The sequence below is a fragment of the Mugil cephalus genome, chromosome 15 (assembly GCF_022458985.1).
Source record: "Mugil cephalus isolate CIBA_MC_2020 chromosome 15, CIBA_Mcephalus_1.1, whole genome shotgun sequence".
In the NCBI taxonomy this organism is placed as follows: domain Eukaryota; kingdom Metazoa; phylum Chordata; class Actinopteri; order Mugiliformes; family Mugilidae; genus Mugil; species Mugil cephalus.
In genome coordinates this window covers 8,186,895-8,200,822 of record NC_061784.1, presented here as the reverse complement: position 1 = coordinate 8,200,822, position 13,928 = coordinate 8,186,895, and the positions used below count along the sequence as shown (strand labels likewise).

Here is a 13,928-nt window from a genome sequence, read left to right as displayed (position 1 = left end):
GTTCACTGTGCAAGTGGCTGTGGCTGCGGTCTTAATCTGTGTTAAACTGTCATGCCAGGGCTAAATGAGGGTAATTCAACACCCCATAAAGTCTGCTTATGATATCTCCAGCAGCACTGCCAGAATCCCCCAACGTACGGTCGCCCCATTTGATCCCCATCCCAGATAGGCTTCTCGATCATCGGTGACACGAAATACCCCGGCAGCCACCAGCTATAGCGCACATCACTCCTCATAAACACTGACTACCTCTCTCTACTTCCATGTGTTCACACAAATTAGCATTACATTAGCATGATATTAGCACACCCAACCTGCGCAGCCATGCCTTATCAAAGCTGTCTGTGATCCCTGGCTGCCTTTGCTTTAGTCTGGAGCGGCAAAAAAAAAAAAAAAGAGAGAACCTGAGAGAGAGAGAGAGAGAGTTTCCCCAAGAGATGGAGAGAGAGAAGAGAGCGATGAGCTACATGATAACGAGCTGTGTTACACTGCTACACAACACACAGCCTTGTCACTGCGCCTCAGAGCTGTGCTGAGCTAAATGGGCTGCAGCAGATGTTTGGTGACTACGATCACACAGAGCTGCGTACCTCACTTGACTTGCAAATATTTGCTAAGAGACTTCAATATTGGATTTTCTGTATTTCCTTCTTTTAGAAGGTGTAAGGTAGTGATTCCAGAGCATAGACATGGCAGCTGATCCTTTGTTTGTTCCCTTCATGTGTCATGTACTGTAGCGTCAGTTTATTCAGATGGATAAATGAGGATTATTTGTACTGGCAAACTGTTAGAAATGAAAGCATAGAGATGCTGTTGGTCATTTGCGTTGTTTTTTTTTTGTGTTTCAGTGTATCATCTTGTGTATATTCTGTTGTGTTCGGCTGCACTAAAGGTCATTGCTTATTTTAGTGAAACTCTTATTGCACCGGACAGTTAGGCCAAATGAGAACAGAGTGGAGACTAATGAATAATAGCGAGATTCATAGATGCTTTTTGTTCTGTAGCGAGTCTCCAAGTCCAGTATAATATATATATATTATACTGATTACCTAGAGGCTTATTTATGCTCTTTATGTGTTACATAAATGTGCCATTTGCTTAATTCACTTTCCTTGTTTCATTAAGACTTTATTTATTTAAAATATAAAGTAACGTGCAATGGCTAAATACACCTCATTTATCTGTTTACTTCCAGTGTCAAGGTTTCTCATCACATCGACGGGAGCCCTGTATATCCTGGATGTGCAAATGGAGGATGGGCTGTACAACTACAGGTGTATGACACGCCATCGATACACAGGAGAGACCCGACAGAGCAATAGCGCCCGCCTCATTGTCTCAGGTAAGAGGAGCATCAGCAGTGATTGAAAGCAGCAAGTATCACATCATTTCTTAGTCTGTTATATGCATGAAATAGACATTTAATGGTTGATTTAGCTTGAGTTCAAATGTGCACGCTGGTGACATGTGGAAATAAATACAGTATGTTCTTGTAAAAACAAAAAAAGAAAAAGAAAAGAAAAACATGTACTGTATCAGATTTGATGAAAACAGAGGATGACAGGAGAAAATACCAGAGTTAAAGAGGGGATGACATGTGATGAAGGTGTGGGAGACATAATATACCCATCCTTTCCTTAAATTATTTAAAGATTTAAAGATAAACTGATTTCACACATGGCATCAGTTTGCTGTCTTCTTTTGTAACAGAAAACCGAGGTTATAAATTTAGGTTTAGGAGTTTACAGGCATTTACAAGGCAGGTGGAAACAGTTAGGCAGAAACGAATGTTAGGAGGATAGATAAAAACACTACCTTCCACCCTCCATCATCCCAAATGAAGCTCAATGTGAGGACTTTAGAATATCTATTTGGACATTGTTCATAAAACATCCTATACACCCCCACTTCAGATCCAACCAACTCAGCACCCCACATCCTGGACAGCTTCGAGCGTCGAGAGGTGATGGCATCTCATCGAGTGGAGCTGCCCTGCAAGGCCTCTGGTCACCCCGCACCCAAATACCGCTGGCTAAAGGACAACCGGCCACTGGAGCCAGACACACGCTTCAGACAGAGTGTGACAGGCCTACTGATAGAGAGAGCCCATCCCAGCGACACGGGGACGTATGTGTGCGAGGTGTGGAACAGTTATGGGAATGCTGAGGTGGTTGGCAGGCTGCTTGTGAAAGGTCAGTATCCCTGGGCTGGTGCTGAGTCACTGGGGTTGATTTATGTCTGTACACTGTCGAAACATGGGATAGCTGGGAAGCTACATGTGCTGTTTCAGATTTTTGCTCCATGAAGGGTTAGGAAGAATTTCCGCTGTCTAATTAATTGTGATACTGCGGTGAATCAAACAAATAATTGCATTTCCGTTCTTACGCTGCGGCCACTCTCACTTACAGAGCCCTTGAAGGTTGTTGTGAGTCCACGGAAGGTGAAGGGCAGTGTGGGAAGCCAGGTGTCGCTGTCATGTGGTGTAACCGGCTCTGAAGAGTACCAGTTGTCTTGGTACCGCAACGGAGAGCTCATCTACCCCAGCAACAGTGTCCGCATGACAGGCCAGAACAGGGAGAACCTGGTTATGGCTGGCATGGCCAAGAGCGACGGAGGAGCCTATCAGTGCTTTGCCAGACATGAAAAGATGTCTGCCCAGGACTTTGTTCAAGTCATCCTGGAAGGTCAGCATTCCCAGTGAGGCGTGTGTGTGTCGGTTAACTGATTTGTCATGTGTGATTTTTGTCTTTTGAGTCTACGTGTAAATCCAAACTGTGTCTGTGAGCCTGTGCTCACATCTGCTGCATGTTGCTCATGTATATGGAGGAGCCTGTTTTATTAGATTTTCTGTAAAGCCTGCATACTGCTACATGATGCTGCTGCAGTGTCTCCCTCCTATGACCACACCAATGTAAGGAGGGTATTGACAATCAGTAGTGTTGTGGAGTCAGAGCTATATTGATCTGCTAACAATTCGACTGTACAGCAGACATGCCTGTGTTCCAGTGAAAAGGCAGTCTGCTTTTTAAAAAGATTATCATTAAAAAGGCCTCAAATATTGTTTCCAAATTATTCACCATGAGGGCAATTAGTGCAGAATAAAATAAAATACACTGCCATGTCAATCTTGTTTCTCTGCTCAGATGGCACCCCCAAGATTCAGGCTTCATTCAGCGAGAAGGTCTACAATATCAACGAGTTTGTGTCACTGTCGTGCACTGTGAAGGGGACGCCGGAGCCCCGGGTAACATGGACTCTGGACGACGAGCCTGTGACACGCGACAGCCGGCATCGAATATCCCACTACACCAACACCGAAGGCCACGTGGTCAGCCACCTCAACATCAGCCAGACCCAGGTCCCAGATGGAGGGGTGTACCGGTGCATCTGCAACAACTCAGCCGGGACAGTTTCCTACCAGGCGCGAATAAACGTAAGAGGTGCTTGTCAGATCAACTCTTCCAGCACACCATCACATATACACATAAACATGTCTTGAGTTATTCTGTTTTGATTTGTTTTTAATTGGCAGCCTTAAACGCACGCAGATGTGCAGATGTTGAAAGAATGCCTGACTAAGTTTCTAAGGAGCTGTAGTTTCTCTCGCACTTAGAAACCCTATAATAGGTGTACTCAGGTTTCTTCTGAGAAACAGAGCAGATAGTCCAGTGGTAACTGTTCTGATAATCAGTCACTGGAAGCAGCATTAACTTTTTAATACCCCGCTCCTCACCAAACACCAGCTTTATATTGGGGCATTATTAGGGTGATTTACCGTTAGCACTAGCCTTTGACTGTAGGTGTATGTGCTCTCTACAGGGACATGGTTGGTTGGATAGCTATTGCCATGTAGTGGTAATACTTGGCCACTGAGGCTTCCCGTGCTTGGTGCAAGGTCATTAGCGTGTCCCTATTGCAAAGAGGGAATGATACTTTTTGTACCCTGATTGGTTTAATTTGATTGTGTTCATCCTTGCATGTTGTAAGGCTAAATAGGGCGATCCTCCAGCCCTGAAGGGTCCATGGATGCAGAACGCAGCCAAGCAATGAAGATAAATTTCCACAGGTGCCATTGCGGAGAAAGTGTAATGACTGTTTCTCACATCGTTGGCTCCCTAATCGTGCTAAAGAGAGTAGCAACCCAGGATATGCTTGTGCTCAAAGTACACTACAGAGCCTAGTTAAACTGTCTTCTCCAGTGCTTTAAAGAGAAGCCTGATAGTCCATTTCCCTGATAGACACTGAGCCATGGAAGCCTATTGGTTATTCTGTTGGTTTTTCACAAGTGTGTGTGAAAGCCGGCAACATGAGTAATGGTTTTGATAATAGCTTCATGAGTGCAGAAAGGGAACATTCCACTCTAATGCTTGTCAGAGGCAATCACAGCCAGCACCGAAGAGGTGGGAGCAGAAGGTAATATTCACTACAGTCTCAAACAGAACGGTACACGAGTCCCTGGCTCTGATGAGACAAAAATAAACGTTGTACGAAAGAAAAAGACCTGTCCGCCATTCTGAGATCTTTCTTTAAATGACTTAATCAGGCAGTCTGAAACCCTTAAACGAGCCTGGGCGACGTCTTCATTCCTCACAATCAGAATGTATCAAGGCATGTGACTTTTGTGGTGTCTCAAAAACACACACAACACAGCACAACTATGTTTAACACCACCCCCCACCTCAAAATCATTTTAAGAGAGTTGTCTCTCCAATGTGTCCTTCAAGGGCCTGCCAGCATCAGACCAATGAAAAACCTCACTGCCATCGCTGGGCGGGACATGTACATCCACTGCCGGGTCATTGGCTACCCGTACTACTCCATCAAGTGGTACAAGGACTCCAATTTGCTGCCCTACAACCACCGGCAGCGGGCCTTCGAGAACAATGGCACCCTGAAGCTATTTGATGTGCAGAAGGATGTGGACGAAGGAGAGTACACGTGCAATGTGTTGGTGCAGCCGCAACTGTCGACACACCAGAGCGTCTATGTTACTGTGAAAGGTACGGGCTTTAGTCTGATCTATTTACACTTACACAGCTCATTACTCACCACCGAGCCTGATAATTATAGCCATTTATTTGAGACGTGCATACACACTATGACTTATTCAAATATTCAGGGCATTCTTGGGTACTCCATCATTAATCTCAAAGGGCAAGGGAATCACTTTATCACTTCATCGGCAAACTGACCCTGTGGTGTTTTTCCATTTGATGTGCACGCTGGTGCATCGCCTTTAGAAGTCACATTAAAACAGCGCCGTACCTTTTCTTTCTGCAGAGAACACAGATACACAGAGGGATATTTGTGTATCAAATTTCACTGATAGCAAAGCACCATCTCCATCATCCCCCAAAGCTTATCTGGAGCTCATCTGAATATGCGACAGCACCCAGCCAAGCCAGATGATGATAACCTCAGATGGCTCTCTTTCTTCAATGACGCTGCATAATTTGAAATGTCGGAGGTGCAAATTCACCCCCCCTCCTCTCTCTCTCACTGTCTCTCTCTCTCACTGTCTCTCTCTTTCTCTCTGGCGAGTCTTGACGTGCTAACAAGTGTGCGAGGGGGAAATCACACAGCATAGACAAAGCTACGCTGCTATTCCACCTCGGCTAATTTGCCTCTCGGCTGCTTAGCATTCCTCCGCTGCAGAGAGGGAATCCCCAGGAGCCTATTATGCCTATTTTGCTGTGAATTAAATAAGCGCTGAAGTGCCGCTTATTCCAATGTTATTTTAAATCATTAATTTTCCAAAGCATCTGGTTCTCACGATGGCTACAGCGTCCCTAGAGAGGAAAAGAGAGTGAGAGCAAATGTTATGTGCAGGCTGTTTGAGAGAGAATTCAGCTTCTCCACGAGATGGAATGAAATCCTCCAAAACACAGCGCTGTATTTAGACTTCAAAGTCATAAAGAGAACATATTCAAACTTATTGTGTGTTAATATGCACATGAGAGCTGAATCATTTTGAGCCATATTAACTGGAGTTAGACCTGGGCTGTTTGCATGTTAAGGTAAATTTAAATGAATATGGAATAGTATTTGTTATTATCTGTCTCTTCCACAGTCCCGCCTACCATCCACCCATTTGAGTTCCCTCGCTTTTCAATCGGCCAGCGTGTGTTCATCCCCTGCGTGGTCATGTCCGGAGACCAACCCGTCTTCATCACCTGGCAGAAGGACGGCCGGCCAATCCCTGCCAGCCTGGGGGTCACTATAGACAACATAGACTTCACCAGCTCTCTGCGTATCTCCAACCTCACTCTGATGCACAACGGCAACTACACCTGCATCGCGCGAAACCAGGCCGCTGCTGTCGAGCACCAGAGCCAGCTCATTGTCCGAGGTGAGGAGGGGGGACGATGTGGTGAAGTGTTTTGAAAGAGTGGGAAGGTGAACAAAAGAAAAATGCATGGACTAAACTAGATTTACAACATATAACTCTAAACCAATGCCTACTTTACTTGCAGTTCCCCCCAAATTTGTGGTGCAACCTAAGGACCAGGACGGCATATATGGAAAGGCAGTGATACTGAACTGTTCAGCTGAGGGCTACCCTGTTCCTACCATCCAGTGGGAGTTCTCTAAAGGTAAACACACGTCACAACTACGAAACGTAGCTGTCCCTCTGGAGTTGTGCGGGTTTTGAAAAACGTCTAACTTGTTCTTCTTTTTATTTGACAGTCTTGCTAAAGTGAACGTCTGTTTGTTTGTTTGTTGTTGGGCTTCTTTCTCTCCTCTTTTTTTTTTTTTTGACCTACAGCAAGCTAAATCTCTGTGGTAGATAATCTGTTTGCATATGCCAGCAACATAAACATAATGTCCACAGCCTTGAGGTTGAATGCATTAAAAATACGCAGCCCATGTCTAAATAGACACTACAAGATGAAAAACAGCAGCACTTCAAGGAAGAGCTTTTATTTCTCTGGAAATAGGAAATAAGTGTAAAATTGTGTGACAATGAATATAGCACTATTCCAGCTTGGCTGGGCAATGTACCATGGTGTAGCATGGCATTTAGTGGTATGGGTAGGGATGGCATGTGTACGGGAATGGTGAATATATTTTTTGAATATTCATCTTCAGCCCAGCCTACAAAGTCCTATATCCACACAGTTGTATTAATTGTGTTATTAATTATTAGGATTATTATTGTGATTATTATGATTGTTATTGTGAATTAATTTGTTCATGTAAATAAAAAAATTTGCAGCTTTATATGTGCAATGTATGTATGCCGTAGCCAGTCGTTTGTAGATTCTCTTGTACTATAATACCAACACACACCTATTGTTTCTTAGATACATAGCAGTTAACAAAATGTATTATTTTTCCAAAATAGTTTAGCCTTATCACAGTCATATAACAGTTAATTATTACTCTTTGTCAATATTTCCCATTGTGGTTTTCCTACTTTAAGTTAGCTCTCTAAGTGTGTATGTCTAACTGTACAGTACTTTGGTTTATCACCAACAAACACTCATTCATTTCTCTACCAGGGTCCGGGGTCCCTCAGTTCAAACCCATCGCCCTCAACTCAGGCTTTCGGATCGAAGTGCTGGTCAATGGCTCTCTGCTCATTAAACACGTGCTGGAAGAAGACAGCGGCTTCTACCTGTGTAGAGTCAGCAATGACGTTGGGGCGGATGTCAGCAAGTCCATGTTTCTTAATGTCAAAAGTAAGTAAAAATGCGGCCTATTGAACAATGGAAATGAACATGCTTGATGTGTTAATTTTGCCGGCCCTGGCTGCTGGTGACGTTAAAGTAAAAAGTCACCTCAGAACAACACCGGCCAAGTGAGATGAACTGGAGTCGGTTTGTTGCAGTCAGGCGACCAGCAAGATGGCGTCATGGTGGTGCCTGAATGAACACCAGTAACACAACGCACACAGCCACCGCAACTGTTTCTCTTACTGAAAGTACAGCATTTATCTGCTGTGTAGTTAAGGAGTTAGCTACTCTCAATTAAGCCCGGCATGCAGACAGGAACTGCCATGTGGAAAAGAGGGCTGAGGAGGAGGTCATCCACGTCCTCCCTCTGTCTGTCTTTCTATAATGTGTCATGTCTTTACTCCTCCTCTCCGTATATAATATATTGACCTACCTTTATGGTTACAAAGGATAATACAATTTTTTATTTTTATAAAAGTCTAGTTTAGTGTAGCATATAACACTCATTGTGTTTCTAACTCATTAGAGATCATAACATGAGGATATAGTGATTGATATGACAATATAATTATAAATACATATTAAGATAATATATGTCCCACACCATCAGTCATCACATAGGTAGTACAGAAATATGCACTACACACATCGATAATTGAAATATAAAGGATTTCCTTTGCTGATTTAATTGTAGTTCATGCGGCTTAACCCTGAAACATTTGAAATGTGTCTACAGTAACGGTGTAAACTGCGTCCGTCTCTCCGAGGTCCAAAAAAAAAAAAAAAACACATTGCGAATAATGTATCTGAAATTTTACCAAAAATGTACAGATCTGTGAGTTTCAGTTTGGGCATGTGATTACAGATTTGCATGTGTGTGCACAGTGTGTGATCTCCAGCTGGTCTATTGTGGCCCGGTGCTCATTTTGATCAGTCACCGCTAGATGAGGCTTATGCCCTGTGGCTCTTATCAAGCCAGAACAGAATGCTCCCTGCTGAGCGTCTCACTGTCTGCCAGCCACAGCCGAATAACCTAGCGCTCCTTCATGACCCCTCCTGTCTGCAGCCCATCACACTCCCTCGCAGACAAACATGCATGCACAGAGGCACAGAATCGCAGGCTCTCACTGCGGACCCTTTAACCGGAACACGTCAGCCTATTGAGTTTGTTCAGTTCTCAGCTGAAAGGCTTCGCAGTTGTATTTCATCCGTTTATTTACAAAAGAAAAATAAAGCTGTAAAATGAAAGTGGCTATACGGTACTATTTTTGGGTGTTTCTCATGACATCATATGTGGTTTCTAAGCCAATCAAGATCACAATTCATATACTAAATTAACTAGTGCTGTTTTAAGGTCCATTACCAAATTTGAGAGCAAAGATGCTCTCAAATTTTTTTAACCAGATTAATCACAGGGTCGCTGACCTTATTGATCATTTATAGCAACTGGAATAAACCATGAACAGAACCAGAGTCAGGGTGGATGTGTTTACTAGCAGGCTTTGGAGAGACTAAAGCACTAAAGTTGAAAAGATGATGATGTAGATATATGTTTATTCTTTATTTGTGTCTTTTCCCTGCTGTTATTACTCAGGTCTCCCTGGACGACAGGGAGGCCACTCCTCATCCTATGTCCCGTGTGTGTGTGTGTGTGTGTGTGTGTGTGTGTGTGTGTGTGTGTGTGTGTTAGTGCGTTGCCAACAAGCTCATTAACCCTTAAAGCTTCTCCCTGAGCTTTACAGGTACAGTGTAGTCCACTATAACGTCTGAGGCTGTGATGTTCTGTACACTCTGTGCTGTTTTTATGTTGTTTATTCAGGCCAGCCTACACCACTTGAGCAGTGGCGGCTGCCTAAGAGGCTTAGGAGCCAATTAGGGAGGCACACTAGTTGACGCATGATGAAGTGCTCACGTGATAGATAGTGTGATCTTCACTGTGCATTATTGGCTGTCCAAATGTGACTTGATCTGTCGGCAAAGAAACCAATAGATCAATGGATTCAATCAGAAGCTCTGTGATGTACTGTACACAAACATGGTGAAGATGCTGTCAGGTCAGAAGATGTTGCACAGGTGAGCAAACAAGCTCATAAGCGCACACGGAAGACGCAAATTTCACACGCAGGACAGTGCACTTTAATGCAAAGCCGTAGTGTAAGGGCAAAGATGCAGTGCAGTGCAGTGCAGCCATTACAAAAGAATAATGGGCCAGGCAGCTAATGCAGTGCTTTAGATAGATCCCACTCCGCCAGGCTATTGTGGTGGACTCCCTGGGAAATGAATTGCAGCTATTGTGGTGTCCTAGCTTGGCACTTTCATTGTTATAAGTGTGTGTGCATGGGCTAATGTCTTGTCATATACACCATGCATCATTCAGCCGGAAAACCACCACTGCTCTAACAGACAGCAGAAATTGCTTACACGCACTGCAACGGGATCAAGCTGTATGCACTTGAGTTTGTGATTATTTCTGTTTTCTGAGCTTTGCAATAGGAGCACTAATCTATTTTTTGTTGTGTCTTGACGCTGGCTTCAAGTAGAACTTCAAAGGACTGTGCGCAGTTTTCAGTCGAGCACCCCTACCTCCAAAACAGATGCAATTCAGTCAATTCATTACCAATCCACAGCAGATGCTATCAGAGTCAGTCAACAGCCACTCAATGTTTATCAGAGCCAATTAAGACCAATCAAGCCTATTAGACATCATAATGTCTGCAGACACAGCGATGAGGGCAGAGCAAATAATAATGAGGCTTCAGTGAAGAGCAGTGCTAAATGGTCTTATGGTCACTGAGCAGTCTCCCGAGCACGAGGTCCTTCGGACAGCCATAAGGAAGTCCCCTCTTCTTTCTGATGCCTTCTTCTTTGATCTTATACATTTGCAGCAGTAGCACAGAAGCCTGCTCCTTTCTGCAGGCAGTATATTTGGTATCATGCTTCACGTCCAAACCAATTGTGCAGCTAAGAGAATTATTTCAGTACATTGCAGTCGGCCAGTGAACCAGTCATTTCTGCGCGATCGCCACAGCCCTCTTCCCTTCCCCCCCGCCCCATCCAGGCCTTCTCATCTCTAGCGCCCACTTACAGTGTGCCTCCAGGGCAAGAACGCTAGCTGCATCTCAGCTTGTCTGCTCTCGCCTCGCCCCTCATGGCCCCACTGAGCAGGGGTGTCCTGTGGTTCACACTGGCCCGTCTGCAAACCCCGGTAGACCGTAGATCACCCTCCCCGTGTGCGCCCAGCATGATGAAGCCAGCTCTTATACATAAACAAAGGAGAATAGAAGTTTACTTTTAGATTAACCATTCAAAAATGAGAAAAACATGTGTTTGATATGTATTTATTGAAAGTATATAAACTGACAGCAGTAGGGCTTTATTTCTAGAGGAAAAAAGCGACTGCTGATCAGTCCATAAAGAAAATAGCGCCCCCTAGAAATTCATCTACAGAATATACAAGGAAAAGCACACGTTATTTAGGTATTTTATTGTTTTTAAGCGCATTTTAAATTGCAGCGGCCCAAACACGTCATCACCAGTTCCGCAAATGACTGCGTGATTTTCCCTCCGTAAAAGGAGTAACTTCCAAAGTGGAGACTGATGCTCCAGTCCCTTTTTCTAATAACAATTAATCCTGCTCAAATGAATAAATGTCTGCAATCCCTTTCATCACCTCTTACGCCTCGCTGAGCCTCAGAGATTGTCTCACTGCTTTCTTTCTTTGATCACAGATGAATAGCCCCACACCGAGGTAGCCATTCACCTATAATTATGTGTTATTATTTTTCTCCTGACTCCGCCGTTTGGCTAATTCTGTTTTCCACATCACTTACACCACCAGTTAGAGACATTAGAAACATTTTCTTTTTTGTATTGTCTTTTATTTCTGCATTGCGACATTCAGGGTGTGATTGTGTAATCATCATCACACTCCCGTGGAAATCAATGGCAGGTCCATGTTCTATTCCTGGCTACTAGAAATGTCCCTTTTTCTAAGAGTAGAGACTAGAGAGGGAGCGTAAGGAGGAGCGGGAGGAGGGAGGCGAGGTAGGGAGAGGAGAAACTGTCCGATGCTGGTTGGCATGGTAACCTGGCCAGGTGAAAGGGAGCCTGGGAGAAGTGGGGGGTGGGGTGGGGGGGAGTGTTTTGTCTCAGGGGAGTAGCCTATCAGCAGCCAGCCTATCCCCCACAATCCCCTGCAGGCTTAAGCGTATCATCACTGCCCTCTGGGTTGCTGTGGAGGAACAGGGCTCTCCTCACCTCCACATAAAAGGCACATTGTGCTGTGGCGTAAACATACACCGCACGTTCTGCCGTTTCTTCTGCCTCCTTCTTTAAAGCTCTAATGCTGGTGTTTTCCTCCCCTCTTCCTCAGCAACACATCACATCTTATTGGCTCCTGAGGGGGGGGGAGCAGTGCACGAGCGGTCTTCCAGCGTCTGTGTATCTTTGCGAACGAGCCTGAGCTCTATTTACTCATCTGTTTATGCTCGGTTTCAACATGAGTTTTATTAAGTATACGGCACAGCATGTACATTCAGTCTATTCCAGAGAGTTGCTCGTACATAAATTCAGTTAACTGTTAAAACTGGTGAGGTACAGCTGGACAAATAAACAATATCGTTGATAAGATGAGCTTATAAATAATAATAAATGCGTAATAGGAATAATGATATCAAGAAGAAAACGATTAAGACTGAATTAAGCTCCCCTTTTCCTCTCTCGCCCATCGTTTTCTCTCCTTTCACTCCTCCCTGTAGTTCTGCTGCTTTAATTCTGTTAGATATTAAAGAAATACATCAACACAACAATTACAGGGCCACAAAGTGTGCCTCAGGGGTGGCTCATCTGGGCTGCTCGCACACCAGGGAGACTCGCTCTTGTACATATGTGCATTTACATAAACACACATGTGCCTCACGCCGGAGTCCTCTCTGTGCTGCGCGGACACACCCTTTATTGAGTGTCTGCTTTCGTTTTTCTGCTTTCTGGAGCATTAATTGGAAAATAAAAATTGTATTTGTTACATATTTGTCGCATATTAAGTGCACCAAAGTGATCTACATACATTTATGATGCAACAGAGCTCCTCTAATAAGCGGGAGACACCTTACGTTTGTCAGTTCCCAATAATTGGTAGTTAACAGTTCACTCTCATTTCCCTCTGATATAATCTGTGTAACTGGTTTACCTTGTATTTGTATTTACGTATTTCTGCTCTGGATTTCATACGGATTCTGTTTAACAACTGTTTAACAATTCCCACATCTACCTAGATTCTAAATCATCAGTTCTTTGTATTTTTAAACTGAAAATGAATGTAGATTTTCTTTTCTATTGTGCTATTCAGCTGTGGGTAATATTTTGAAATAACAGCTGTTTTGATTGGCTGTTAGATTTTAAGTCTGTTTATTCATACATGCAATGCATCATCAGTCGCTTTCCCTGTAGATTTAATTTTATACATAATAAAAAATTAGACGACACTGAGCATTTTTCCTCTGCAAACTTCATCACCAGTAACGTTGTCATTTATATGCTCAAGATTAGGAACTCAAAAAACATTATCTGTCCAGACGACACTGCAACTATGGAAGTTACTATTACTGCAGATATGATGTACAGTATTCCCCCATCCACATCTTTCCTGTTGAAATGCCTTTAAAGTTTACAGCGTAGACATCCTGTGCCCATCTAACAGACAGGACTGCCTCAGTCTCTCCACTCTCCTTTCTTCATGTGGCCAAGCAGAATCCCCCTCCGTCAGGTCTGTCAAGGACACCACCCCGTGCCACCCCTGAGCCACTTACACGACAAAATGAAAGTAGCTGTGCTCTGAAACACTAACGTTTACATGAAGCCGGGGCAGTCATTTCCTTCCCGCTCCCGAACGTGTCTCACAAAAAATTCATACTCGTCATGCAAAATAAATCGACGTTCTTTTCTGTAGCCGAGCCCCAAATGGCTGCGGAGTGAATAAGAGATGAGGCTTAAATGTTTGCAACCTCTTGCCTGACACTTCCCATCACATCAGCGGAGTCACGCTTTGTGTGTGTCTGTGCTGTGCATCGGCGCGTGCGTGTGTCGGATGGAAAATGAGAACGAGCGACCGCGTTCGTGTGCATGCGCGCGCCTGCGTGTGTGGGTGTGAGTGTGTGTGAGCATCTGGGAGTAGAAGGTTGTTATACACTCTGCTGTGGGTGTAATGAGGCGTGTATGTCGTTAGTGTGCGTTTAGCGTGGTGTCTTCAGAGTG

At 44.1% G+C, this 13,928-nt stretch overlaps 1 protein-coding gene across 3 annotated transcripts in view; it reads left to right on the top strand.

Annotated features, from left to right (window-relative positions):
* Window positions 1-13,928, top strand: part of dscama (Down syndrome cell adhesion molecule a) — a 76,018-nt gene that overhangs the window by 47,629 nt on the left and 14,461 nt on the right. For all 3 annotated transcript variants that reach the window (XM_047607440.1, XM_047607438.1, XM_047607437.1), the window contains exons 4-11: window positions 1,196-1,342; window positions 1,914-2,192; window positions 2,409-2,684; window positions 3,144-3,440; window positions 4,725-5,000; window positions 6,071-6,349; window positions 6,474-6,593; window positions 7,503-7,682. In XM_047607440.1, coding sequence (XP_047463396.1) covers window positions 1,196-1,342; window positions 1,914-2,192; window positions 2,409-2,684; window positions 3,144-3,440; window positions 4,725-5,000; window positions 6,071-6,349; window positions 6,474-6,593; window positions 7,503-7,682 — 1,854 coding nt within the window. The remainder of the gene's footprint in view (window positions 1-1,195; window positions 1,343-1,913; window positions 2,193-2,408; window positions 2,685-3,143; window positions 3,441-4,724; window positions 5,001-6,070; window positions 6,350-6,473; window positions 6,594-7,502; window positions 7,683-13,928) is intronic.